Source organism: Astatotilapia calliptera, chromosome 3 (assembly GCF_900246225.1).
Source record: "Astatotilapia calliptera chromosome 3, fAstCal1.2, whole genome shotgun sequence".
Taxonomy (NCBI): Eukaryota; Metazoa; Chordata; class Actinopteri; order Cichliformes; family Cichlidae; genus Astatotilapia; species Astatotilapia calliptera.
The window spans coordinates 15,604,655-15,629,965 of record NC_039304.1 but is presented as its reverse complement, the minus strand read 5'-3'; the positions used below and the strand labels follow the sequence as shown (position 1 = coordinate 15,629,965).

At 46.6% G+C, this 25,311-nt stretch overlaps 1 protein-coding gene and 1 long non-coding RNA gene across 2 annotated transcripts; both read right to left on the bottom strand.

Annotated features, from left to right (window-relative positions):
• Positions 1-9,524: 9,524 nt before the first annotated feature.
• On the bottom strand, positions 9,525-16,988 carry LOC113013048 (integumentary mucin C.1-like; the record flags this gene model as incomplete). Its single annotated transcript, XM_026153626.1, has 6 exons — positions 16,980-16,988; positions 15,957-16,000; positions 15,612-15,772; positions 15,276-15,553; positions 9,804-9,865; positions 9,525-9,714 (listed from the first exon to the last, which is right to left on the bottom strand). Coding segments are annotated over exons 1-6 (744 nt in total), but the record flags the coding sequence as incomplete, so codon positions are not given.
• A 2,768-nt stretch (positions 16,989-19,756) lies between these two features.
• Positions 19,757-25,058, bottom strand: LOC113018684 (uncharacterized). Its single transcript, XR_003271843.1, has 3 exons — positions 24,954-25,058; positions 22,911-22,970; positions 19,757-19,858 (listed from the first exon to the last, which is right to left on the bottom strand). It is a non-coding gene; the product is annotated as an uncharacterized LOC113018684 (long non-coding RNA).
• Positions 25,059-25,311: the final 253 nt, after the last annotated feature.

The window sequence follows — 25,311 nt, the reverse complement described above, 5'->3', positions numbered from 1 at the left end:
GTTGTTTGGTGCGACTGTGTGGTTGTTGGAGCGGTTGTAGTGGTTGTTTGGAAGCTGCAGTCGTGGTTGTGGGTGCGCGTTGTGGTTGTTGGAGCTGCAGTTGTGGGTTGTTGGAGACCCGCAGTTGTGGTTGTGGGTGTGGCTGTTGTTGTGGTTGTTGGAGCCGCAGTCGTGGTTGTGGGTGCGGCTGTTTGTGGTTGTTGGAGCGGCTGTAGTGGTTGTTGGAGTGCAGTCGTGGTTGTGGGTGCGCCTGTTTGTGGTTGTTTGGAGCCGCAGTTGTGGTTGTTTGAGCTGCAGTCGTTGTTGTGGGTGCGGCTGTTGTGGTTGTTGGAGCGGTTGTAGTGGTTGTTGGAGCTGCAGTCGTGTTGTTGGTGCGGCTGTTGTGGTTGTTGTTGGTGCTGTGTGGTTTGTTGGAGCGGTGTTGTGGTTGTTGGTGCGACTGTTGTGGTTGTTTGGAGGCGGTTGTAGTGGTTGTTGGAGCTGCAGTCGTGGTTGTGGGTGCGGCTGTTGTGGTTGTTGGTGCGGCTGTTGTGGTTTGTTGGAGCTGCAGTTGTGGTTGTGGCTGTTGTGGTTGTTGGAGCTTCAGTAGTGGTTGTTTGTGCGGCTGTTGTGGTTGTTGGAGCTGCAGTCGTGGTTGTGGGTGCGGCTGTTGTGGTTGTTGTAGCGGCTGTTGGTGGGTTGTTGGAGCTGCTGTCGTGGTTGTTGGAGCTGCAGTAGTGGTTGTTGGAGCGCAGTCGTGGTTGTTGGTGCGGCTGTCATGGATGTTGTTGCTGCAGTTGTTGGTTGTTGGAGCTGTTGTTGTGGTTGTTGGTGCTACTGTTGTGGTTGTTGGTGCGGCTGTTGTTTGGAAGCTGCAGTCGTGGTTGTTGGGTGCGGCTGTTGTTGGAGCCTGCAGTCGTGGTTGTTGGTGCGGCTGTTGTGGTTGTTGTTGCTGCTGTTGTGGTTGTTGGAGCGGGTGTTGTTGGGTTGTTGGTGCGACTTGTTGTGGTTGTTGGAGCGGTTGTAGTGGTTGTTGGAGCTGCAGTCGTGGTTGTGGGGTGCGCTGTTGTGGTTGTTGGTGCGGCTGTTGTGGTTGTTGGAGCTGCAGTTGTGGTTGTGGCTGTTGTGGTTGTTGGAGCTGCAAGTAGTGGTTGTTTGGTGGCGGGCGTGTGGGTTGTTGGAAGCTGGCAGTCGTGGTTGTGAAGTTGCCGGCTTGTTGTGGATTGTTTGGAGCCGCAGTCCGTGCGTTGGTGAGTTGCGGCTGTTGTTGGTTGTCTGTAGCGGCTGTTGTGGTTGTTGGAGCTGCTGTGGTTCGTGGTTTGTTGGGCTTGCAGTAGTGGTTGTTGGCAGCTGCAGTCGTGGTGTTGGTGCGGCAGTTTGTGGTTGTGGGTGCGGCTGTCGTGGTTGTTGGTGCGGCTGTTGTGGGTTGTTGGAGCCGCAGTCGTGGTTGTTGGAGCGGGTGTTGTGGTTGTTGGAGCGCGCCTGTTAGTGGTTGTTGGAGCCGCAGTCGTGGTTGTGGGGTGCGCCCTTGTTGTGGTAGTTGGAGCCGCAGTTGTGGTTGTTTGGAGCCGCAGATCGTGGTTGTGGGTGCGGCTCTGTTGTGGTTGTTGGTGCGGCTGTTGTGGTTGTTGGAGCCGCAGTCGTGGTTGTGGGTGCGGCTGTTGTGGTTGTTGGAGCGGCTGTTGTGGTTGTTGGAGCTGCAGTCGTGGTTGTGGGTGCGCCTGTTGTGGTTGTTGGAGCCGCAGTTGTGGTTGTTGGAGCTGCAGTCGTTGTTGTGGGTGCGGCTGTTGTGGTTGTTGGAGCGGTTGTAGTGGTTGTTGGAGCTGCAGTCGTGGTTGTTGGTGCGGCTGTTGTGGTTGTTGTTGCTGCTGTTGTGGTTGTTGGAGCGGGTGTTGTGGTTGTTGGTGCGGCTGTTGTGGTTGTTGGAGCGGTTGTAGTGGTTGTTGGAGCTGCAGTCGTGGTTGTGGGTGCGGCTGTTGTGGTTGTTGGTGCGGGCTGTTGTGGTTGTTGGAGCTGCAGTTGTGGTTGTGGCCTGTTGTGGTTGTTGGAGCTGCCAGTAGTTGGTTGTTGGTGCGGCTGTTGTGGTTGTTGGAGCTGCAGTCGTGGTTGTGAGTGCGGCTGTTGTGGTTGTTGGAGCGGCTGTTTGTGGTTGTTGGAGCGGCTGTCGTGGTTGTGGGTGCGCCTGTTGTGGTTGTTGGAGCCGCAGTTGTGGTTGTTGGAGCTGCAGTCGTTGTTGTGGGGTGCGGCTGTTGTGGTTGTTGGAGCGGGTGTAGTGGTTGTTGGAGCTGCAGTCGTGGTTGTGGGTGCGGCTGTTGTGGTTGTTGGTGCTGCTGTTGTGGTTGTTGGAGCTGCAGTTGTGGTTGTTGGTGCGGCTGTTGTGGTTGTTGGAGCGGTTGTAGTGGTTGTTGGTGCGGCTGTTGTGGTTGTGGGTGCGGCTGTTGTGGTTGTTGGAGCGGTTGTAGTGGTTGTTGGAGCGGGTGTAGTGGTTGTTGGAGCTGCAGTCGTGGTTGTTGTTGCTGCTGTTGTGGTTGTTGCAGTTGTGGTTGTTGGAGCTGCAGTTGTGGTTGTTGTTGCTGCTGTTGTGGTTGTTGGAGCGGGTGTTGTGGTTGTTGGTGCGACTGTTGTGGTTGTTGGAGCGGTTGTAGTGGTTGTTGGAGCTGCAGTCGTGGTTGTGGGTGCGGCTGTTGTGGTTGTTGGAGCTGCAGTTGTGGTTGTGGCTGTTGTGGTTGTTGGAGCTGCAGTAGTGGTTGTTGCTGCGGCTGTTGTGGTTGTTGGAGCTGCAGTCGTGGTTGTGAGTGCGGCTGTTGTGGTTGTTGGTAGCGGCTGTTGTGGTTGTTGGAGCTGCTGTCGTGGTTGTTGGAGCTGCAGTAGTGGTTGTTGGAGCAGCAGTCGTGGTTGTTGGTGCGGCTGTCATGGATGTTGTTGCTGCAGTTGTGGTTGTTGGAGCTGTTGTTGTGGTTGTTGGTGCTACTGTTGTGGTTGTTGGTGCGGCTGTTGTTGGAGCTGCAGTCGTGGTTGTTGGTGCGGCTGTTGTTGGAGCTGCAGTCGTGGTTGTTGGTGCGGCTGTTGTGGTTGTTGTTGCTGCTGTTGTGGTTGTTGGAGCGGGTGTTGTGGTTGTTGGTGCGGCTGTTGTGGTTGTTGGAGCGGTTGTAGTGGTTGTTGGAGCTGCAGTCGTGGTTGTGGGTGCGGCTGTTGTGGTTGTTGGTGCGGCTGTTGTGGTTGTTGGAGCTGCAGTTGTGGTTGTGGCTGTTGTGGTTGTTGGAGCTGCAGTAGTGGTTGTTGGTGCGGCTGTTGTGGTTGTTGGAGCTGCAGTCGTGGTTGTGGGTGCGGCTGTTGTGGTTGTTGGAGCTGCAGTCGTGGTTGTGGGTGCGGCTGTTGTGGTTGTTGGTAGCGGCTGTTGTGGTTGTTGGAGCTGCTGTCGTGGTTGTTGGAGCTGCAGTAGTGGTTGTTGGAGCTGCAGTCGTGGTTGTTGGTGCGGCAGTTGTGGTTGTGGGTGCGGCTGTCGTGGTTGTTGGTGCGGCTGTTGTGGTTGTTGGAGCCGCAGTCGTGGTTGTGGGTGCGGCTGTTGTGGTTGTTGGAGCGGCTGTAGTGGTTGTTGGAGCCGCAGTCGTGGTTTGTGGGTGCGCCTGTTGTGGTAGTTGGAGCCGCAGTTGTGGTTGTTGGAGCCGCAGTCGTGGTTGTGGGTGCGGCTGTTGTGGTTGTTGGTGCGGCTGTTGTGGTTGTTGGAGCCGCAGTCGTGGTTGTGGGTGCGGCTGTTGTGGTTGTTGGAGCGGCTGTAGTGGTTGTTGGAGCTGCAGTCGTGGTTGTGGGTGCGGCTGTTGTGGTTGTTGGAGCCGCAGTTGTGGTTGTTGGAGCTGCAGTCGTTGTTGTGGGTGCGGCTGTTGTGGTTGTTGGAGCGGTTGTAGTGGTTGTTGGAGCTGCAGTCGTGGTTGTTGGTGCGGCTGTTGTGGTTGTTGTTGCTGCTGTTGTGGTTGTTGGAGCGGGTGTTGTGGTTGTTGGTGCGACTGTTGTGGTTGTTGGAGCGGTTGTAGTGGTTGTTGGAGCTGCAGTCGTGGTTGTGGGTGCGGCTGTTGTGGTTGTTGGTGCGGCTGTTGTGGTTGTTGGAGCTGCAGTTGTGGTTGTGGCTGTTGTGGTTGTTGGAGCTGCAGTAGTGGTTGTTGGTGCGGCTGTTGTGGTTGTTGGAGCTGCAGTCGTGGTTGTGGGTGCGGCTGTTGTGGTTGTTGGAGCGGCTGTTGTGGTTGTTGGAGCGGCTGTCGTGGTTGTGGGTGCGCCTGTTGTGGTTGTTGGAGCCGCAGTTGTGGTTGTTGGAGCTGCAGTCGTGGTTGTGGGTGCGGCTGTTGTGGTTGTTGGAGCGGTTGTAGTGGTTGTTGGAGCTGCAGTCGTGGTTGTGGGTGCGGCTGTTGTGGTTGTTGGTGCTGCTGTTGTGGTTGTTGGAGCTGCAGTTGTGGTTGTTGGTGCGGCTGTTGTGGTTGTTGGAGCGGTTGTAGTGGTTGTTGGTGCGGCTGTTGTGGTTGTGGGTGCGGCTGTTGTGGTTGTTGGAGCGGTTGTTGTGGTTGTTGGAGCGGGTGTAGTGGTTGTTGGAGCTGCAGTCGTGGTTGTTGTTGCTGCTGTTGTGGTTTCTGGAGTTGCAGTTGTGGTTGTTGGAGCTGCAGTTGTGGTTGTTGGTGCGGCTGTTGTGGTTGTTGGAGCTGCAGTTGTGGTTGTGGGTGCGGCTGTTGTGGTTGTTGGAGCTGCAGTAGTGGTTGTTGGTGTGGCTGTTGTGGTTGTTGGTGCTGCTGTTGTGGTTGTTGGTGCTGCTGTTGTGGTTGTTGGAGCTGCAGTTGTGGTCGTTGGAGCGACTGTTGTGGTTGTTGGAGCCGCAGTCATGGTTGTGGGTGCGGCTGTTGTGGTTGTTGGAGCGGCTGTTGTGGTTGTTGGAGCGCCTGTTGTGATGGTTGGAGCTGCAGTCGTGGTCGTTGGAGGTACAGTCGTCGCTGTTATATCTGTAGTTGGAGCTGTAGTTGTCATAGTTGGATAAGTATCACTGACAGTGATGGAGGTTGTGTCAATGTCAAAACCTGTCACATTTGAGGCTTGATTGCTCAAAACATCTCTAATTTCAGTGTCATTTGGAACCGGTGACACAAATTGAAGCTCCATGGTGTTGATGACTGATCCCTTCCTTTAAATGAAACAAAAATTATAGTTTTTGAAAATTTAGGGCTTTAGGTCAGTGCTCTTAACATCAAATGTCAAAATAATGAAATTACCTGAAGTTGACAACGGCCAAGGAGCGAAACGAACGAAATGCCTTTTTGTAAGCAGGTTCAATCTGCAGTCACAAAACGATTTTCTTAAAACAATGTTTATCTGTTTGTAAAAGTGACAAATTGTGCAGCAAAATATCAAAAAAGGAGACATATTAAAAGAGGAAATCTAAGAACTTTCCCTCTGTAGTGAGTAGTTTTGATGGTTCAGTCCAAAGACAGGACTTGCGATATGAAGTTTTTATCCTTGTGATACATCATGACTTAACCTGTCCGTTAAGATCAGCAATATCATTCCTTTTTTTCCCTTTTTTTAAATGAGCCACTTGAGAAACAAATTTTTTGTAGCCCTATGCCAAGAAGCTCAATTCAGTTGTGTTTAATGTAAAACAAGAATATTTTGTCAATTTTTTAATCCAGAAACTATCCATGCACTTTTTCCAGCTACAATAGCATGAGAGGCAAGGTATACCCAACAACAACCAGATCTGTGTTAGCCACGTGCCAGCTTGTCACATGGCTATCACAAAGAACAAGACTACCATTTACACTCAAATAGACACATGCGAAAGACTGTGAATACTTAGAAACCTCTTTCATTTTGACACAAGCAGGTATTGTTTGTAGAACTTTGAAGTGAAAATGATATATAATCCATATGAAATGAGGCTGTAAAATGACAAAATATGAAACAAGTCAAAAGCTGTGAAACCTTTCAAGATACAATGGTATGGGTAATTTAGAATTACCAAGTAATCTCCCTAAAATGTCTTTAGACTGTTGTATGCCAGAGTCCTTGGAAAGAACCCATGTTTAAATAAAGAGAACATGCAATTTCCACACAGAAAGATCCCAGAGTCAAACTTATTTTGCAAGGACGAAATAGCGCTTACCAAGAGTCCACTGTGCTACCGTTTTGTATAAACCATGTATGTGGATTTTTTTGTGTGCCAGAGGTTCAAAGCCTTTTAAATTATAGTACTTAAAATTCTGCACGCATTTTTGAAGTGTTTCTTCCTAACTCAGGGAGAGAAATGCAATGTGTTTAATGTTGAATAAATGCAATAAAGTGAGGTTCAATGCATGAGTTTGAGATGCAAAAGACAGTAGACAGTTGAGTGAAAGAGAATATGTATCTGCGTTTGTTAAACTTCATCACTGAAAATCTTTGTTCAAATATAAAGTGCTTTGCCACCAGTAAAAACGTCTTCAAAAAACTTAAAGAAGTCCAGACGCTTTTCTTTGCAAGCTCCTTTGACTACGATGACCTGGATGACTGAGAACCTTCACAGACATACCACCGGTAAAAACAGACTCCAGACAAACAAGCTCAAAAACACTCGATGTATAAAGCTTAGAAAAAAAAAAACTTTAAAAGGTTGGAAGCAAAGGTTAAGTAGCTGACTTGTTTTTGTTTTTTTTTAAAAAGTATTTTGTGTTTTAATGGGTATTCCTAAGAATTAACCTTGATATTGCTTTCCACAGAGTAGGCAAGCAGCGTTAGACAACAGTCTAGACAGCAGTGAAAAATTACCTGATTCTTGATTGTTGCAGCTCGGTTTGTAAAAGCTTCAGACAACGATTCTGACAGGTCACTTGTAAAAGTGCCTGCTATGGATCGGAAAACAACATATCTAGTAGTTGTGGTTGGTGCAGGTGTCGTTGTTGTTGGTGCAGCTGTTGTGGTTGTCGGAGCGGGTGTTGTGGTTGTTGGAGCGGGTGTTGTGGTTGTTGGAGCTGCTGTTGTGGTTGTTGGAGCTGCAGTTGTGGTTGTTGGTGTTGCTGTTGTGGTTGTTGGTGCGGCTGTTGTGGTTGTTGGAGCAGGTGTTGTGGTTGTTGGAGCTGCAGTCGTGGTCGTGGGTGCGGCTGTTGTGGTTGTTGGAGCTGCAGTTGTGGTTGTTGGAGCGGGTGTTGTGGTCGTTGGTGTGGCAGTTGTGGTTGTTGGAGATGCAGTCGTAGTTGTTCGAGCTGCAGTCATGGTTGTTGGTGCGGTGGTTGTGGATGTTTGAGCAGAAGTTGTTGGAGCAGGTGTTGTGGTTGTTGGAGATGCAGTCGTGGTTGTTGGTGCGGCTGTTGTGGTTGTTGGTGCTGCTGTTGTGGTTGTTGGAGCGGGTGTTGTGGTTGTTGGAGCTGCTGTTGTGGTTGTTGGAGCTTCAGTTGTGGTTGTTGGTGTGGCTGTTGTGGTTGTTGGAGCTGCAGTCATGGTGGTTGTGGAGCTGCAGTTGTGGTTGTTGGAGCTACAGTTGCGGTTGTTGGTGCGGCTGTTGTGGTTGTTGGAGCGGGTGTAGTGGTTGTTGGAGCTGCAGTCGTGGTTGTTGTTGCTGCTGTTGTGGTTGTTGGAGCTGCTGGTGTGGTTGTTGGAACTGAAGTTGTGGTTGTTGGTGCGGCTGTTGTGGTTGTTGGAGTGGGTGTAGTGGTTGTTGGAGCTGCAGTCGTGGTTGTTGTGGCTTCAGTCGTGGTTGTTGGTGCGGCTGTTGTTGTTGTTGGAGCTGCAGTCGTGGTTGTGGGTGCGGCTGTTGTGGTTGTTGGTGCTGCTGTTGTGGTTGTTGGAGCTGCAGTCGTGGTTGTTGGTGCGGCTGTTGTGGTTGTTGGAGCGGTTGTAGTGGTTGTTGGTGCGGCTGTTGTGGTTTGTTGGAGCTGCAAGTCGTGTTTGTGGGTGCGGCTTTGGTTGTTGGTGCGGTTGTTTGTGGTTGTTGATGCTGCTGTTGTTGGAGCTGCAGTTGTGGTTGTTGGAGCTGCAGTCGTGGTCGTTGGTGCGGATGTTGTGGTAGTTGGAGCGGGTGTAGTGGTTGTTGGAGCTGCAGTCGTGGTTGTTGGTGCTGCTGTTGTGGTTGTTGGTGCAGCCGTTGTGGTTGTTGGAGCTGCAGTCGTTGTTGTTGGTGCGGTTGTTGTGGTTGTTGATGCTGCTGTTGTGGTTGTTGGAGCTGCAGTCGTGGTTGTTGGTGCGGATGTTGTCGTTGTTGGTGCTGCAGTCGTGGTTTTTGCAGCTGTTGTGGTTGTTGGAGCTGCAGTCGTGGTTGTTGGTGCGGATGTTGTCGTTGTTGGTGCTGCAGTCGTGGTTGTTGCAGCTGTTGTGGTTGTTGTTGCGGATGTTGTGGTTGTTGGTGTGTTGGTTGTTGATGTTGGAGCGGGTGTTGTGGTTGTTGGTGCTGCTGTTGTGGTTGTTGGAGATGCAGTCGTGGTTATTGGGGCGGGTCTTGTGGTTGTTGGTGCGGCTGTTGTGGTTGTTGGAGATGCAGTTGTGGTTGTTGGAGCTGCAGTCGTGGTTGTTGGTGCTTCAGCTGTGGTTGTTGCTGCGCCTGTTGTTGTTGTTGGAGCTGCTGTCGTGGTTGTTGGTGCGGATGTTGTGGTTGTTGATGCGGTGGTTGTTGATGTTGGAGAAGGTGTAGTGGTTGTTGAGGCAGGTGTTGTGGTTGTTGGAGCTGCAGTCGTGGTTGTTGGAGCGGGTGTTGTGGTTGGTGGTGCGGCTGTTGTGGTTGTTGGAGATGCAGTCGTGGTTGTTGTTGCATCTGTTGTGGTTGTTGGAGCTGCAGTCGTGGCTGTTGGTGCGGATGTTGTGGTAGCTGGAGCGGGTGTAGTGGTTGTTGGAGGTGCAGTCGTGGTTGTTGGTGCTGCTGTTGTGGTTGTTGGAGCTGCAGTCGTGGTTGTTGGTGCAGCTGTTGTGGTTGTTGGAGCTGCAGTCGCTGTTGTTGGTGCGGATGTTGTGGTTGTTGGTGCGGATGTTGTGGTTGTTGATGCGGTGGTTGTTGATGTTGGAGAAGGTGTAGTGGTTGTTGAGGCAGGTGTTGTGGTTGTTGGAGCTGCAGTCGTGGTTGTTGGAGCGGGTGTTGTGGTTGGTGGTGCGGCTGTTGTGGTTGTTGGAGATGCAGTCGTGGTTGTTGTTGCAGCTGTTGTGGTTGTTGGAGCTGCAGTCGTGGTTGTTGGTGCGGATGTTGTGGTAGTTGGAGCGGGTGTAGTGGTTGTTGGAGCTGCAGTCATGGTTGTTGGTGCTGCTGTTGTGGTTGTTGGAGCTGCAGTCGTGGTTGTTGGTGCAGCTGTTGTGGTTGTTGGAGCTGCAGTCGTTGTTGTTGGTGCGGATGTTGTGGTTGTTGATGCTGCTGTTGTGGTTGTTGGAGCTGCAGTCGTGGTTGTTGGTGCAGCTGTTGTGGTTGTTGGAACTGCAGTCGTGGTTGTTGGTGCGGATGTTGTGGTTGTTGATGCTGCTGTTGTGGTTGTTGGAGCTGCAGTTGTGGTTGTTGGTGCAGCTGTAATGGTTGTTGGAGCTGCAGTCGTGGTTGTTGGTGCGGATGTTGTGGTTGTTGGTGCGGCTGTTGTGGTTGTTGGAGCTGCGGTTGTGGTTGTTTGAGTATCACTGACAGTGATGGAGGTTGGGTCAATGTCAAAATCTGTCACATTTTTGGCTTGATTGATCAAAACATTGCTAATCCCAGTGTCATTTGGAGCCGGTGACTCAAATTCAAGCTCCATTGTGTTGATGACTGATCCCTGCCTTTAAATGAGACCAAAATTATTATTTTTTTAATATTTAGGGCTTTAGGTCAGTGCTCTTAACATCAAATGTCAAAATAATGAAATTACCTGAAGTTGACAACAGCCAAGGAGCGAAACGAACGAAATTCCTCTTTGTAAGCAGGTTCAATCTGCAGTCACAAAGCGATTTTCTTAAAATAATGTTTATCTGTTTGTGTAAGTGACAAATTGTGCAGGAAAATATCAAAAAAGGAGACATATTAAAAGAGCAAATCTAAGAACTTTCCCTCTATAGTGAGTAGTTTTGATGGTTTACTCCAAAAACAGGACTCGCTATATGAAGTTTTTTTTCCTCGTGATGTCTCATGGCTTAACCCAGTGGTTCCCAAACTTTTTTTGCTAGCCCCCCCTTTGTTTAACAAGAAAAATGTTCGCCCCCCCCCCCCCCTCCGTGCGCACAAACACATCCTCCAACCACACATACACCCATATTTTGCTCCATTGTGTCTTATTTCACACCTCAAACATTTAGTGAACAATTAAGCAAATACCAGCAATCTGCAATACATTACAGGTAGTAAGAAAATAAACTACTATCTTTTTTACCATACGTCCACACCTACAGGGTGATTTTTGAAAACGCAGCTGTTTCGTCCACACGTAAACAGCGTTTCGAATCACCGAAAACTGAGATTTTTTAAAACTCCTTTTTTGCGTTTATGTGTTGACAAGGAATACAGAGTTCGTCACGCAACGTCAAAGGTATGTGCCTTTAACGCCAACGTTAAAGGTGCCTTTTTTCACGTCACGCTGTGTGCCACGTTATTGTTTACATGAGATGAATTGCAGAATGGCAGACAGTCAGATTAACAGTATTTTGTCTCTATCTTCAGGTTTTACACGCTTACATATACACATGCAGTTACTGTCCCTCTATTTAGAAAGGCAGAGGCGTCACGGTGTAATTATTTTACATGTAGTTGTTTTTTTCCTGTATAATAATATTCAACATTGCTATCAATTCATTTTTCAAAAAATGCCTCTCTTTGCAAAATGGGTCTAAAAACATAAACAACTGTGGGATACTGTTTGTCCATGATTTAGACAGGGAGAACAAATTGTGGCAGGATCAGCCTGATATTATTTGTATCCCACTGTAACTTTACTGTATAAAGAGCTAACATCTCCAAAATGTAGTCATTACAACAAGTGTTTGTGAACCAAAAATCAAGAATGTGGGATACTGTTTGTCCGTGATTGGAAGAGCCCAGTGCGTGCTCCCGACGAAGGGAAAACCAATTCTGCAGGGGAGACCTACCACTTGTGCAGGTGAAACCAAAGGGAACATATGCTTCACCATATTTTCTAGTCTTTGGTTTACAATGAAGTTGGTTTGGAAATATATTCAGCTATGCTTCATCTCCTGTTTTGCGTTTATGTAGGCGCCCCGTGCTAGCAGTGTCCAAATGTTGTTTTTGTTTTTTTCCCTTTTCATACCACACCCCCCCTGCAATGGCTCTGCGTCCCCCCTAGGGGGCGGGCCCCACACTTTGGGAAGGTCTGGCTTAATCTGTCCTTTAAGATCAGCAATACAATTTCTTTTTTTTTCTTTGTTAAATGAGCCACTTGAGAAACTAATTTTTTGGAGCCCTATGCCAAGAAACTCAATTCAGTTGTGTTTAATGTAAATATGAAGTCTCTTGCTGATGGTGAGAGTCATTGTTACAGTGAGGCAAAGGAAAATCAAATAGGCATATGAAAAACAACAATATTCTATCAATTTTTTAGTCAAAGATGGCGTGGTCACGTCCAGATGCCTTCCTGACCGCTCCGCTTAGACTATGCACCTTTTTAGTCGTTATTATTATATTATATTATATTATATTATATTATATTATATTATATTATATTATATTATATTATATTATATTATATTATTTTTTGGTCTGGTTTACATCCCAAAATCCTCTAGTTTTATAATCTACGATAGCAGATCACTTGTAAACATCGATGACAAGGTTGCACATTTGATCTTGGACACTTTTAAACCCGACCCATCCTGGCCGCCTGAGATACTACGCAGCGCAATCAACAACAAAGGACGAGCCACTCACCCGAGGCGTAGAACAAATAAGCGCCGGGAGAAACGCGCTGGCATTCAAAACAGCGCATCACGCACCACTGCCCAGCATCCTACTGGCCAACGTACAATCGCTGGAAAACAAGCTCGATGACCTAAGAGCAAGAGTCACCTTCCAACATGACATAAGGTACTGCAACATTGTGTGCTGACGGAGAATTGGCTGACCCCCACCGTGCCGGACTAGACCACAACTCTGTCAGATTCATTCTTTGTGCTCTGTGCGGACAGAACGGCTGAGTCAAACAAAAACAAAGGTGGTGGAGTGTGTTTCATGGTAAACAGAAAGTGGTGTGATGCCAGGAGCATTTCTACTCTCTCCAGCGGCTGCTCTACACTTCTGGAATTCTTGAACATTAAGTGACGCCCTTTCTATCTGCCCCGTGAGTTCACCTCGGTCACCGCCATGTTGGTCTACATCCCACCCCAAGCGGGCATCGGCATGGCTTTGTCCGAACTACATGATGTGCTGAGTTCTGATGTGCTGAGTTCGTTTCAAAACAAGGACCCGGGCACAGCCCTCATTGTAGCAGGAGACTTTAATAAAGGGAATCTCGGAAAAGTCATGCTGAACTTCTACCAGCATGTCTCGTGTCCGACGAGGGGGGATCACCACTGGTGATATGAGTGCCTACAATGCGGCTTGATACGATGAGAGATGCCAAACGCCAGTATCAGGAGCGTGTGGAGTCTCGCTTCCACCAGGGCGACACACGGAGTATGTGGCACGGACTATGCACCATTACGAACTACAAAGCCAGGGACACTGCGCTGATCAATGCCGACTGCATTCACCAACGAGCTGAACCAGATCTACACCCTTAACAAGGTCAGGCAAGTGGGTAATGCTAACTACCCCCTGACAACCGAGAGATTGGTGATCAACATCGCGGAGCACGACGTCCAAGCGGCGCTGAGGAGACTGAACACAAGGAAAGCGGCGGGGCCAGACATCATCACTGGCCGTCTGCTGTGCTAACCAGCTAGCACATGTGTTCACTTCCATCTTCAACGAGTCCCTGGCAAGATTTGTGTTCCCCCCTTGCTTCAAGAGATCCATCATCATCCCTGTGCCCAAGAACTGCAAACCCTCATCCCTGAATGATTACCGGCCAGTAATGAAGTAATAAAGGTGTTCGAGAGGCTGCTGAAGAACACAATCTCCTCCTCCATCCCAGACACCACAGATCCGCATCAGTTTGCCTACTGTCCTAACAGATCCACAGAGGATGCCATCGGCAACATCCTTCACACTACGCTCAGCCACGTGGACAAGAAACAGGGTAACTATGTGAGAATGCTGTTTGTTGATTACAGTTCAGTGTTTAACAAAATAGTGCCCAGCAGACTGTTCATAAAGCTGAGGGATCTACGACTCAACAGCTGTCTGTGTGCATAGGTGTTGGACTTCCTCACTGGCAGAACTCAGGTGGTGAGGGTGGGCAGATGCGTCTCTAACAGCATCACCATCGCTACAGGAGCACCACAGCAACGTGTCCTCGTGGCCACCCATGGCTCCAACACCATTGTGAAGTTTGCTGATGACACAGTGGAGTTGGGCGCCATCTCCAGCAACGATGAGGTGGCCTACATGTATGAAGTGAAGAATCTGGCATCATGGTGCCAGGATAACCATCTCCAGCTGAACGTTGGCAAGACCAAGGAGCTGGTGGTGGATTTTGGAAGGAGTCAGCACAGACTACAAGCCATTACCATCAGTGGAGCTCCAGTGGAAAGGGTGCAGTCTCTGTGTCCACATCTGCTTAGACCTGACATGGTCTGCCCACATTCAGGTCCAGACCAAAAAGGCTAGGCAGCGCCTGTATCACCTCCGACAACTGAGGAAGTTCAGGGTCTCGCCAGAGATCCTCAGGACTTTCTATGCAGGTGCTGTGGAGAACATCCTCACACAGAACATCACGTCCTGGTTTGGGAACAGCTGTGTTAAGGACCAAAAAGCTCTTCAGAGAGTGATCCGTACAGCAGAACGCTGCTGCAGGATTGCTCTCCCTCCACTTTAGGAGACCTACACCAGGAGATGCCGGACAAAAGCAGTGCAGATACTGAAGGACCCATCCCATCCTGGCAACAAACTGTTCCAACTTCCGAAATCCGGCAGAATGTTCGGCATCATTCGGGCAAGGACAGAGAGACTCAAGAGAAGCTTCTACACCGGCCAAATGTACATTTAAAATTCTTTTTTAATTTTGAATATGTTCATATTGTCTATTCTTATTAAATTCACTTAATTTACAGAATTCACCTGCATGCTGCATACAATGCTTCTACTGCACATTCACCTAATGTATATAATATACAATCTTCTTCCTCGCATCCCGCTTTTGCAAAAGCCGAGGTTAACTTTCACTGCATGTTATACTTGTATAACTATGCATATGACGAATAAAGAATCTTGCATTTTGAACTCAATCTTGAAAACTTGATCAGAATTTCCAGAAACCATCCATGCACTTTTTCCAGCTACAATAGCATGAGAGGCAAGGTATACCCAACAACAACCAGATCTGTGTTAGCCACGTGCCAGCTTGTCACATGGCTATCACAAAGAGGAAGACTACCATTTACACTCAAATAGACACATGCGAAAGACTGTGAATACTTAGAAACCTCTTTCATTTTGACATAAGCAGGTATTGTTTGTAGAACTTTGAAGTGAAAATGATATATAATCCATATGAAATGAGGCTGTAAAATGACAAAATATGAAACAAGTCAAAAGCTGTGAAACCTTTCAAGATACAATGGTATGGGTAATTTAGAATTACCAAGTAATCTCCCTAAAATGTCTTTAGACTGTTGTATGCCAGAGTCCTTGGAAAGAACCCATGTTTAAATAAAGAGAACATGCAATTTCCACACAGAAAGATCCCAGAGTCAAACTTATTTTGCAAGGACGAAATAGCGCTTACCAAGAGTCCACTGTGCTACCGTTTTGTATAAACCATGTATATGGATTTTTTTGTGTGTCAGAGGTTCAAAGCCTTTTAAATTATAGTACTTAAAATTCTGCACGCATTTTTGAAGTGTTTCTTCCTAACTCAGGGAGAGAAATGCAATGTGTTTAATGTTGAATAAATGCAATAAAGTGAGGTTCAATGCATGAGTTTGAGATGCAAAAGACAGTAGACAGTTGAGTGAAAGAGAATATGTATCTGCGTTTGTTAAACTTCATCACTGAAAATCTTTGTTCAAATATAAACTGCTTTGCCACCAGTAAAAAAAGACTCCAGACCAAAAAGCTTAAAAGCACTCAATGTATAAAGCTTAGAAAAAAAAAACTTTTAAAGTTTTAAAAGGTTGGAAGCAAAGGTTATGAAGTTGACTTGTTTTTGGTTATTTCAAAAAGTATTTTGTGTTTGTGTTTTTGCTTTCCACAAAGTAGGTAAGCAGTGTTGCATTAGACAAAAGTGAAAAATTACCTGATTCTTGATTGATGCAGATCGCTTTCTAAAAGCTTCAGACGACGAATCTGACAGGTCACTTGTAAAACTGCTTGCTATGGATCGGAAAACAACATATTTAGTCGTTGTGGTTGGTGCAGGTGTCGTGGTTGATGTTGGAGCTGTAGTTGTGGTTGTTGGTGCGGCTGTTGTGGTTGTTGGAGCTGCGTTCGTGGTTGTTGGTACAGTAGTTGTTGATGTAGGAGCTGTAGTTGTGGTTGTTGGAGCGGCTGTTGTGGTTGTTGGAGCTGCAGTCGTGGTTGTTGGAGCTGGTGTTGTGGTTGTTGGTGCACTTGTTGTGGTTGTTGGAGCTACAGTCGTAGTTGTTGGTGCGGCTGTTGTGGTTGTTGGAGCTGTAGTTGTGCTTGTTGGTGAAGCTGTTGTGGTTGTTGGAGCTGCAGTCGTGGTTGTTGGTACGGTAGTTGTTGATGTAGGAGCTGCAGTTGTTGGAGCTGTAGTTGTGGTTGTTGGTGCAGCTGTTGTGGTTGTTGGAGCTGCAGTCGTGGTTGTTGGTATGGTAGTTGATGATGTAGGAGCTGTAGTTGTGGTTGTCGGTGCGGCTATTGTGGTTGTTGGAGCTGCACTTGTGGTTGTTGGTGCGGCTGATGTTGTTGTTGGTGCGGCTGTTGTGGTCATTGGAGCTGCAGTTGTTGGAGATACAGTCGTGGTTGTTGGTGCACCTGTTGTGGTTGTTGGTGCAGCTGCTGTGGTTGTATGTACAGTGGTTGTTGATATTGGAGCTGTAGTTGTGGTTGTTGGAGCTGCAGTCGTGGTTGTTGGTGCGGCTGTTGTGGTTGTTGGAACTGCAGTTGTTGGAGCTGCAGTTGTGATTGTTGGTGCAGCTGTTGTGGTTGTTGGAACTGCTGTCGTGGTTGTTGGAACTGCTGTCGTGGTTGATGGAGCCGATGTTATGGTTGTTGGAGCTGCAGTCGTGGTTGTTGGAGCTGCAGTTGTGGTTATTGGTGCGGCTGTTGTGGTTGTAGGAACTGCTGTCGTGGTTGTTGGAGTGGGTGTTGTGGTTGTTGGAGCTGCAGTCGTGGTTGTTAGTGTGGCTGTTGTGCTTTTTGGAGCGGGTGTTGTGGTTGTTGGAGCTGCAGTTGTTGGAGCTGCAGTCGTGGTTGTTGGTGCGCCTGTTGTGGTTGTTGAAAATGCAGTCGTGGTTGTTGGAGCGGGTGTCGTGGTTGTTGGAGCTGCAGTTGTTGGAGCTGCAGTCGTGGTTGTTGGTGCGGCTCTTGTGGTTGTTTCAGCTGCAGTTGTGGTTGTTGGTGCGGCTGTTGTGGTTGTTGGAGATGCAGTCGTGGTTGTTGGAGCGGGTGTTGTGGTTGTTGGAACTGCTCTTGTGGTTGTTTCAGCTGCAGTTGTGGTTGTTGGTGCGGCTGTTGTGGTTGTTGGTGCGGCTGTTGTGGTTGTTGGCGATGCAGTCGTGGTTGTTGGAGCGGGTGTTGTGATTGTTGGAGCTGCAGTTGTTGGAGCTGCAGTCGTGGTTGTTGGTGCAGCTGTTGTGGTTGTTGGAGATGCAGTCGTGGTTGTTGGAGCGGGTGTTGTGGTTGTTGGAACTGCTGTCGTGGTTGTTGGAGCTGCAGTTGTGGTTGTTGGTGCGGCTGTTGTGGTTGTTGGCGATGCAGTGGTGGTTGTTGGAGCGGGTGTTGTGGTTGTTGGAGCTGCAGTTGTGGTTGTTGGTACTGCTGTCATGGTTGTTGGAGCGGGTGATGTGGTTGTTGGAGCTGCAGTCGTGGTTGTTGGAGCTGCAGTTGTTGGAGCTGCAGTCGTGGTTGTTGGTGCGGCTGTTGTGGTTGTTGGAGCTGCAGTTGTTGGAGCTGCAGTCGTGGTTGTTGGTGCGGCTGTTGTGGTTGTTGGAGCTGCAGTTGTTGGAGCTGCAGTCGTGGTTGTTGGTGCAGCTGTTGTGGTTGTTGGAGCTGCAGTCGTGGTTGTTGGAGCTGCAGTTGTGGTTGTTGGTGCGGCTGTTGTGGTTGTTGGAGCTGCTGTCGTGGTTGTTGGAGCTGCAGTTGTGGTTGTTGGTGCGGCTGTTGTGGTTGTTGGAGCTGCAGTTGTGGTTGTTGGAGCTGCAGTTGTGGTTGTTGGAGCTGCAGTTGTGGTTGTTGGAGCTGCAGTTGTGGTTGTTGGTGCGGCTGTTGTGGTTGTTGGAGATGAAGTCGTGGTTGTTGGAGCGGGTGGTGTGGTTGTTGGAGCTGCAGTTGTTGGAGCTGCAGTCGTGGTTGTTGGTGCGGCTGTTGTGGTTGTTGGAGATGTAGTCGTGGTTGTTGGAGCTGCAGTTGTGATTGTTGTTGCGGCTGTTGTGGTTGTTGAAACTGCTGTCGTGGTTGTTGGAGCAGGTGTTGTGGTTGTTGGAGCTGCAGTCGTGGTTGTTGGAGCTGCAGTTGTTGGAGCTGTAGTCGTGGTTGTTGGTGCGGCTGATGTGGTTGTTGGAGCTGCTGTTGTTGGAGCAGTCGTGGTTTTTGGTGCGGCTGTTGTGGTTGTTGGAGCTGCAGTCGTGGTTGTTGGTGGGGATGTTGTGGTTGTTGGAGCTGCAGTTGTGGTTGTTGGAGCGGGTGTTGTGGTTGTTGGAGCTGCAGTTGTGGTTGTTGGAGCTGCAGTTGTGGTTGTTGGAGCTGCAGTTGTGGTTGTTGGTGCGGCTGTCGTGGTTGTTGGAGCTGCAGTCGTGGTTTTTGGAGCTGCAGTTGTGGTGGTTGGTGCGGGTGTCGTGGTTGTTGGAACTGCAGTCGTGGTTGTTGGTGTGCTTGTTGTGGTTGTTGGAGCTGCAGTCGTGGTTGTTGGTGCGGATGTTGTGGTTGTTGGAGCTGCAGTCGTGGTTGTTGGTGCGGCTGTTGTGGTTGTTGGAGCTGCAGTTGTGGTTGTTGGTGCGGCTGTTGTGGTTGTTGGATATGTAGTTGTGGTTGTTGGACCTGCAGTTGTGATTGTTGGTGCGGCTGTTGTCGTTGTTGGAACTGCTGTTGTGATTGTTGGTTCGGATTTTGTGCTTGTTGGCGATGCAGTCGTGGTTGTTGGAGCGGATGTTGTGGTTGTTGGAGCTGCAGTCGTGGTTGTTGGTGCGGCTGTTGTGGTTGTTGGAGCTGGTGCTGTGCTTGTTGGAGCGGGTGTTGTGGTTGTTGGAGCTGCAGTCGTGGTTGTTGGTGCGGCCGTTGTGGTCGTTGGAGATGCAGTCGTGGTTGTTGGAGCAGGTGTTGTGGTTGTTGGAGCTGCAGTTGTTGGTGCTGCAGTCGTGGTTGTTGGAGCTGCAGTTGTTGGAGATGTAGTCGTGGTTGTTGGAGCTGCAGTTGTGATTGTTGGTGCCGCTGTTGTGGTTGTTGGAGCTGCAGTCGTGGTTGTTGTTGCAGCTGTTATGGTTGGTGGAACTGCTGTCGTGGTTGTTGGAGCGGGTGTTGTGGTTGTTGGAGCTGCAGTCGTCGTTGTTGCTGCAGCTGTTGTGGTTGTTTGAGCTGCAGTTGTGGTTGTTGGAGCTGCAGTTGTGGTTGTTGGTATTGCTGTCGTGGTTGTTGGGGCTGCTGTTGTGGTTGTTGGAGCGGCTGTTGTGGTTGTTGGAGCTGCAGTTGTGGTTGTTGGTGCGCTTGTTGTGGTTGTTGGCGCTGCAGTCGTGGTTGTTGGTGGGGCTGTTGTGGTTGTTGGAGCGGGTGTTGTGGTTGTTGGAGCTGCAGTTGTTGGTGCTGCAGTCGTGGTTGTTGGAGCTGCAGTTGTTGGAGATGTAGTCGTGGTTGTTGGAGCTGCAGTTGTGATTGTTGGTGCCGCTGTTGTGGTTGTTGGAGCTGCAGTCGTGGTTGTTGTTGCAGCTGTTATGGTTGGTGGAACTGCTGTCGTGGTTGTTGGAGCGGGTGTTGTGGTTGTTGGAGCTGCAGTCGTCGTTGTTGGTGCAGCTGTTGTGGTTGTTTGAGCTGCAGTTGTGGTTGTTTGAGCTGCAGTTGTGGTTGTTGGTATTGCTGTCGTGGTTGTTGGGGCTGCTGTTGTGGTTGTTGGAGCGGCTGTTGTGGTTGTTGGAGCTGCAGTTGTGGTTGTTGGTGCGCTTGTTGTGGTTGTTGGCGCTGCAGTCGTGGTTGTTGGTGGGGCTGTTGTGGTTGTTGGAGCTGCAGTTGTGGTTGTTGGTGCCGCTGTTGTGGTTGTTGGAGCTGCAGTCGTGGTTGTTGTTGCAGCTGTTATGGTTGGTGGAACTGCTGTCGTGGTTGTTGGAGCCGCTGTTGTGGTTGTTGGAGCTGCAGTCGTCGTTGTTGGTGCAGCTGTTGTGGTTGTTTGAGCTGCAGTTGTGGTTGTTTGAGCTGCAGTTGTGGTTGTTGGTATTGCTGTCGTGGTTGTTGGGGCTGCTGTTGTGGTTGTTGTTGCAGCTGTTGTGGTTGTTTGAGCTGCAGTTGTGGTTGTTTGAGCTGCAGTTGTGGTTGTTGGTATTGCTGTCGTGGTTGTTGGGGCTGCTGTTGTGGTTGTTGGAGCGGCTGTTGTGGTTGTTGGAGCTGCAGTTGTGGTTGTTGGTGCCCTTGTTGTGGTTGTTGGAGCTGCAGTCGTGAATGTTGGTGTGGCTGTTGTGGTTGGTGGATTTTCCATCATCGTTGTATGTGCAGCTGTTGTGATTTTGCAACATGTGATAGTTATTCTAGTTGTTTTGATACACATTTTTTGCATCCCTGAATCTCCATTTGCGAAAACATTATTTGCTATTCAGAAGTTTGATATATTAATTTTTCATTTTTCCAAATAATATCTTCCTGTTTGTTGTACACAGATATATTTCCCTTTCTATGTTCAGTAAATTCCATTTTCTTAACTACTTTCTATTAATCAGGTTGTCAGTATTAGGAGCCATTTGATTTCTTTTGTGATCTTATGAACCAAAGTTGTATTTTGGAATGCAACGGGACTTCCGAGTTGCACTGATTGGGACATATGGATTGTTTCTGTATAATGCTGTAGTTGACTGGAGTTAGTCTTATAAAACATGTTCTTTTTTTCCTTTTTTTTTTTTGTTCTCCTAGGTCAGGGTCGGCAACCTGCGGCTCTTTAGTCCTTATAGTGCAGCTCCGCGTGGTTTGGGAAAATAAATTAGAAGTATTTAGCTGAAGTGTATTTTATTTATGTTACTTTTTTAAAAACTTGTAGTTCTAAATTGGAAGATTATTGTAACATTGAGATATAAAAATAAAATTCTATTTTATTATTTTTTCTTTGCTCAAAATAAGTGTCACATTCGCGGAAGCCGGTATGCCTGACGAAATGCCGTGCATTTATCGAGACTTTCAACCCCAGGTAGGCCAGTTATGAATCTTCGGATCCACATTGTCAACAGCTATTCTCCATGTTAAAAAGAAACACCGCTCACGCCTCACAGATGGCAGCTTACAGACCTGCGTAAAGATGAAAGTACAGCCTCGATTTGCAGACGCTGTGCGCATGCAGCCAGCTGTAGCTTTTCAGCTCACAGCCCGACACATACCAACACAACAGCATAGATAGCACAGACGTTAAGGCGGCGAGGCGTGATAGCGGGTGCCGCTCAGGTGCGTCTGCCTCCCCTGCAGCGGTGCTGCAGACCACGCCCCACCACACACATTAACCTGGTAAAATACATATTTAGGCAGAATTTTGCAAATATCTATTTTTCATATTTTAGCAGCATAGTGCCTTTTTTTCCAATTATTTTTTAAAGTCAGGTCAAGTCTCCAAAAGCCCAAAGGTCAGGCGGCTCACAACAGTTTTTGTTTGCTACATGGATCATTTCAGTTCAGCTGGGTGTCTTTCCTTTTGTTATATTTCTTTAAGAGTTCAAAATGTGTTCATTACATAAATAAAATTTAATTTTCTCTGTAGCACTTCATGGATTTCATAAGCAACACACCTTAGTTGTTCACACAAAGCATAAAGGTAAAAACCAATATATACAGTGTTATCTTCATTTTAGATCTCAAAAAGTATTTGCGGCTTGCGGTGTTTTCTTTTGCGTGGAAACTGGGGCCATATGGCTCTTTGGGTCTTAAAGGTTGCTGACCCCTGCCCTAGGTAGTTTATTGCTTTGGATTTATTACTTTGTAAGTTAAAATAAGTAGATAATGGATTGGATTTGTTTGTTATTTGTTTTTGTTATTTAATTGTTTGCGTTCTTTGTGTTTCTGAAATCATATTATCCACCAGTATTTATACTCCTCTTTTTGTCTTGCTTTTTTGGTCAGTTTTAGTGCTATTTTTTGTTTATTTTCCTGTTAAGTTTGTTTTTTGTTGAATTGTTTTTTTGTGATACTTCTGTCTTATATTGCGATTAAATGCACAAGCGTTTCAGTGGTTGAAAAATGGATTATGTGTATATTTGACGCTGAATCCTTTATGTGCCTAGATTGTGTCTGTCTTTCATTCTTGACAAGCTGATAGAATAGCATGTTAAAGAATAAGAATTTAGTTCTGTATATTAAATGAACTGTACAACAATATACTTTCATTCTATAACTATTACCTCAATATACACAGGACACAGCAGTTTGTCTCAGTTTCATAGGTGAAGAAGAAAGTTTAGAATAGTGGAACATGAAAGGCATTTAGAATTTTTACATTTATTACTCACAACAAGTGTCAATGTCTGAAGTTAATTTGAGTTTAAATTATCTGAATTTTAGGAGCAGGACCACGCCTCCAGACACATCCCTTCTCGTTCTTATCTGTAGATATGATTCCCCTGTCCTACAAGCTGTTCGTTCTTGTTTTTGCGCCCCACCCTCCTTCCCCTTTTTCAGTTCTTTCACTTTTTTCACTTCTTCACTTCTCATTAGTACATGGGGATTTCCCAGGCCTGGGAGCTGCCACCAGTCTTCTCCAAGCCCTTCCCCAAACCACACCTCAATTCATGTTTAAGCCATTCACCTTTATCTACTAAAAACGCTGTCAAGCCTAAAATGAGAACGTGGGTCAAGCTAGTGAAATATAATTGTTGTTTAGCACATTTTTTCTATAACAAGCAATGTCATGAGATATGACATAGTTCAAGTAGTGAAACTTTAACGGTGCAGCCTAGGTAAACTTATGACCATGCTGTATAAATGTTTGCCAAAATTAATTATGGCAAATAAAAGTATCACCGTTAGCCACATTTTGATATATGGCAACCTTTACCTGTTATTCCTTCTGTGTGAATATTTTTTTAACAGTCATTTTTAATGATATTGCTAAAAGTGTCACAAATCTAGCCTCAATCATGTGCCTTAATGTTTTTAGGACCTTTTTCAGAACTGAATGATTTTAAATGGAATGATGCAAGTGTGCTATTCCATATACTGTGAGGATAACCAAATGCTGAGTCAAGAGGGGAAGAATCAGAGAGAAATTGTGGGGTTCTTTTAAGAAAAACTTTTGCCAGACATGCACTCAGAGTATTCACTGAACCCACAACTTTTAGGTATTAAAAAAATTGGGAAATTTGGCTCCACCTTGCATTACTAGGTACAACTCAACTAGATTTAGTTACTACACTCAAAATAAAGAAATGCTTAACCATTAATTAACTACTATGACACACAACTTTAATACAGTCTGCATATTCTCTATAGCAATTATTCTTGAGGTTATACTTTCCAGTGCTACAACAGTTTATTGATTTTGCATCAACAGTAAGTTTAGCATCGCTTAGCTTACCTGCTAGAAGCAAGGAAACTGATATCATCAGTGCAACACCCATTGTTCAACCAGTTAAATCTGTAAAAGAAACATATGTCAAGGCTTGTTTTATGGTCTGGTTCTTTTTACTCTGCACTTGAGTTTCTGGACTTGTGTTGTTTATTTAATTCTTATATGAGGGCCCAGGGTTTTGTTACTATATACTATTTCCTGTATTCATTCTCTTAGAATATGTAACCCTCTCTCTTTAGAGTCAAATTCTTCCCTGTGTGTTCCCCTGCTTCCTGTGTCATGTCTGCTGTATTAACTCAGTGGTTCCCAAACTTTTTTTGCTGGGCCCCCCTTTGTTTTACACGAAAAACATTCGTGCCCCCCCCCCCCTTCCCCCGCGCGTGCACACACACGCGCACGCACACACACGCACTAACACATCCTCCAACCACACACACACATATTTTGCTCCATTGCGGTTTATTTCACACCTCAAACATTAAGTAAACAATTAAGCAAATACAAGTAACCTGCAATAAATTACAGGTAGTAATAAAATAAACTACTAACTCTTTTACGCTACGTCCACACCTACCCGGGTATTTTTGAAAACGCAGCTGTTTCGTCCACACGTAAACGGTGTTTCGAATCACCGAAAACGGAGATTTTTTTTAAAAACTCCTTTATTGTAGACAAGGAATACAGAGGTCGTCTGGCAACATCAAAGGTATGTGCCTCTTTTCACGTCAGGCTGTGCGCCACGTTATTGTTTACATGAGATGAATTGCAGAATAGCAGATCGAGAGGAAATACTGTTACTGTTAATCTGACTGTCTTCAGGTTTTACACGCAGTTACTGTCCCTCCATTTACAAAGGCAGAGGCGTCACCATGTGATTATTTTCCTGTGTAATAATATTCAACATTGCTATCAATAATTTTTTCAAAAAATGCCTCTCTGTGCAAAATGGGTTTAAAAACATAAACAGCTGTGGGATACTGTTTGTCCGTGATTTAGACAGGGAGAACAAATCATGGCAGGATCAGCCCGATATTATTTGTATCCCGCTGTAACTTTACTGTATACAGAGCTAACATCTCCAAAATGTCAGGAGTAGTTAGTCATTACAACAAGTGTTTGTAAACTAAAAATCAAGAATGTGGGATCCTGTTTGTCCGTGATTTGAAGAGCCCAGCTGCTCCCAACAAAGGGAAAACCAATTCTGCAGGGGAGACCTACCTCGGCACTTGTGCAGGTGAAACCAAAGGGCAGACATGCTTCACCATATTTTCTAGTCTTTGGCTTAGAATGAAGTTGGTTTGGAAACATATTCAGCGATACTTCATCTCCTGCTTTGCGTGTCTGTGGGCGCCCGTGCTAGCAGTGTCCAAGCCTTTTGTTTTTTTCCCTTTTCTTAATGCGCCCCCCCCCCGCCATGGCTCTGCACCCCCACCCCCCAGGGAGTGGGCCCCACAATTTGGGAAGGTCTGTATTAACTTAATTAGTGTGTCTGTCTTCCCCTTTAGTTGTCACTTTATCTGGATTTTATAATTTTTGTCATTTTGGCTGCATCACAATAAACCTAATCAACAGCTCATTTGTTGCTCAATGCTGCCTGGCTGTGAGTGTGCTCTTGGTTCCTCATCTCCACAACTAGGGATGAAGGACTGGTTCTTGCAGCAAACTGGTTTCCAGTAATTCAGTTCCTTGGAATTGCTTGCCTATTTATTCTGCTTATAGGTTCCTTTTAGACTTAAAAGGAACCTCATTACAATAACCTCAAGAAGTGATATCAATATTGGAATTCCTAAATTCTTATCAATTCCCATCCCTATCTACACCACATACACAAACACGCACACACAAAATCTGCCATTATGTTACTAAGTTAAAAAATTTAGTAAGTGGAATTTTAAGTGTAATTAATATTATTATGCTTTAAAATGAAATGATAAATCATGACTATTTAAAAAATCATATTGGTACAAACATCATTAGTTTTATAAGTCATAATACAAAAAAAAAAAAAATCAGATTTACAGTACAGAAAATATGTTCCATTGTACTTACCAAAACTGGAATCAAATGGAAATGTTTTAATTCCTGTTTTTTTATCTGTAGATGTCTTCAATTTCTTTTTATTTTAAAATGGTGCAGTTCACCTCTTTGCTTTGGTAAATCTTTCACCTTATGTTCCTGTCAAAACACCTTTCGTCCTTTTATATTTCAGCAGAATTGGGGCTAATGACGCAAGTGAGAAATGATTGATGAGGTTGTGGCACCTCTAGAATGTCACATCACAGGATTCACAAGTTTGTCAAGCCACGTTTCTTGGCCTAATATAACATTGCCTCTCCCTTCTTTATGTTTCATAAGAGTGACTCAAAGATATAATGACAGACCAAATACAGAATTCTAGTATGGTGAG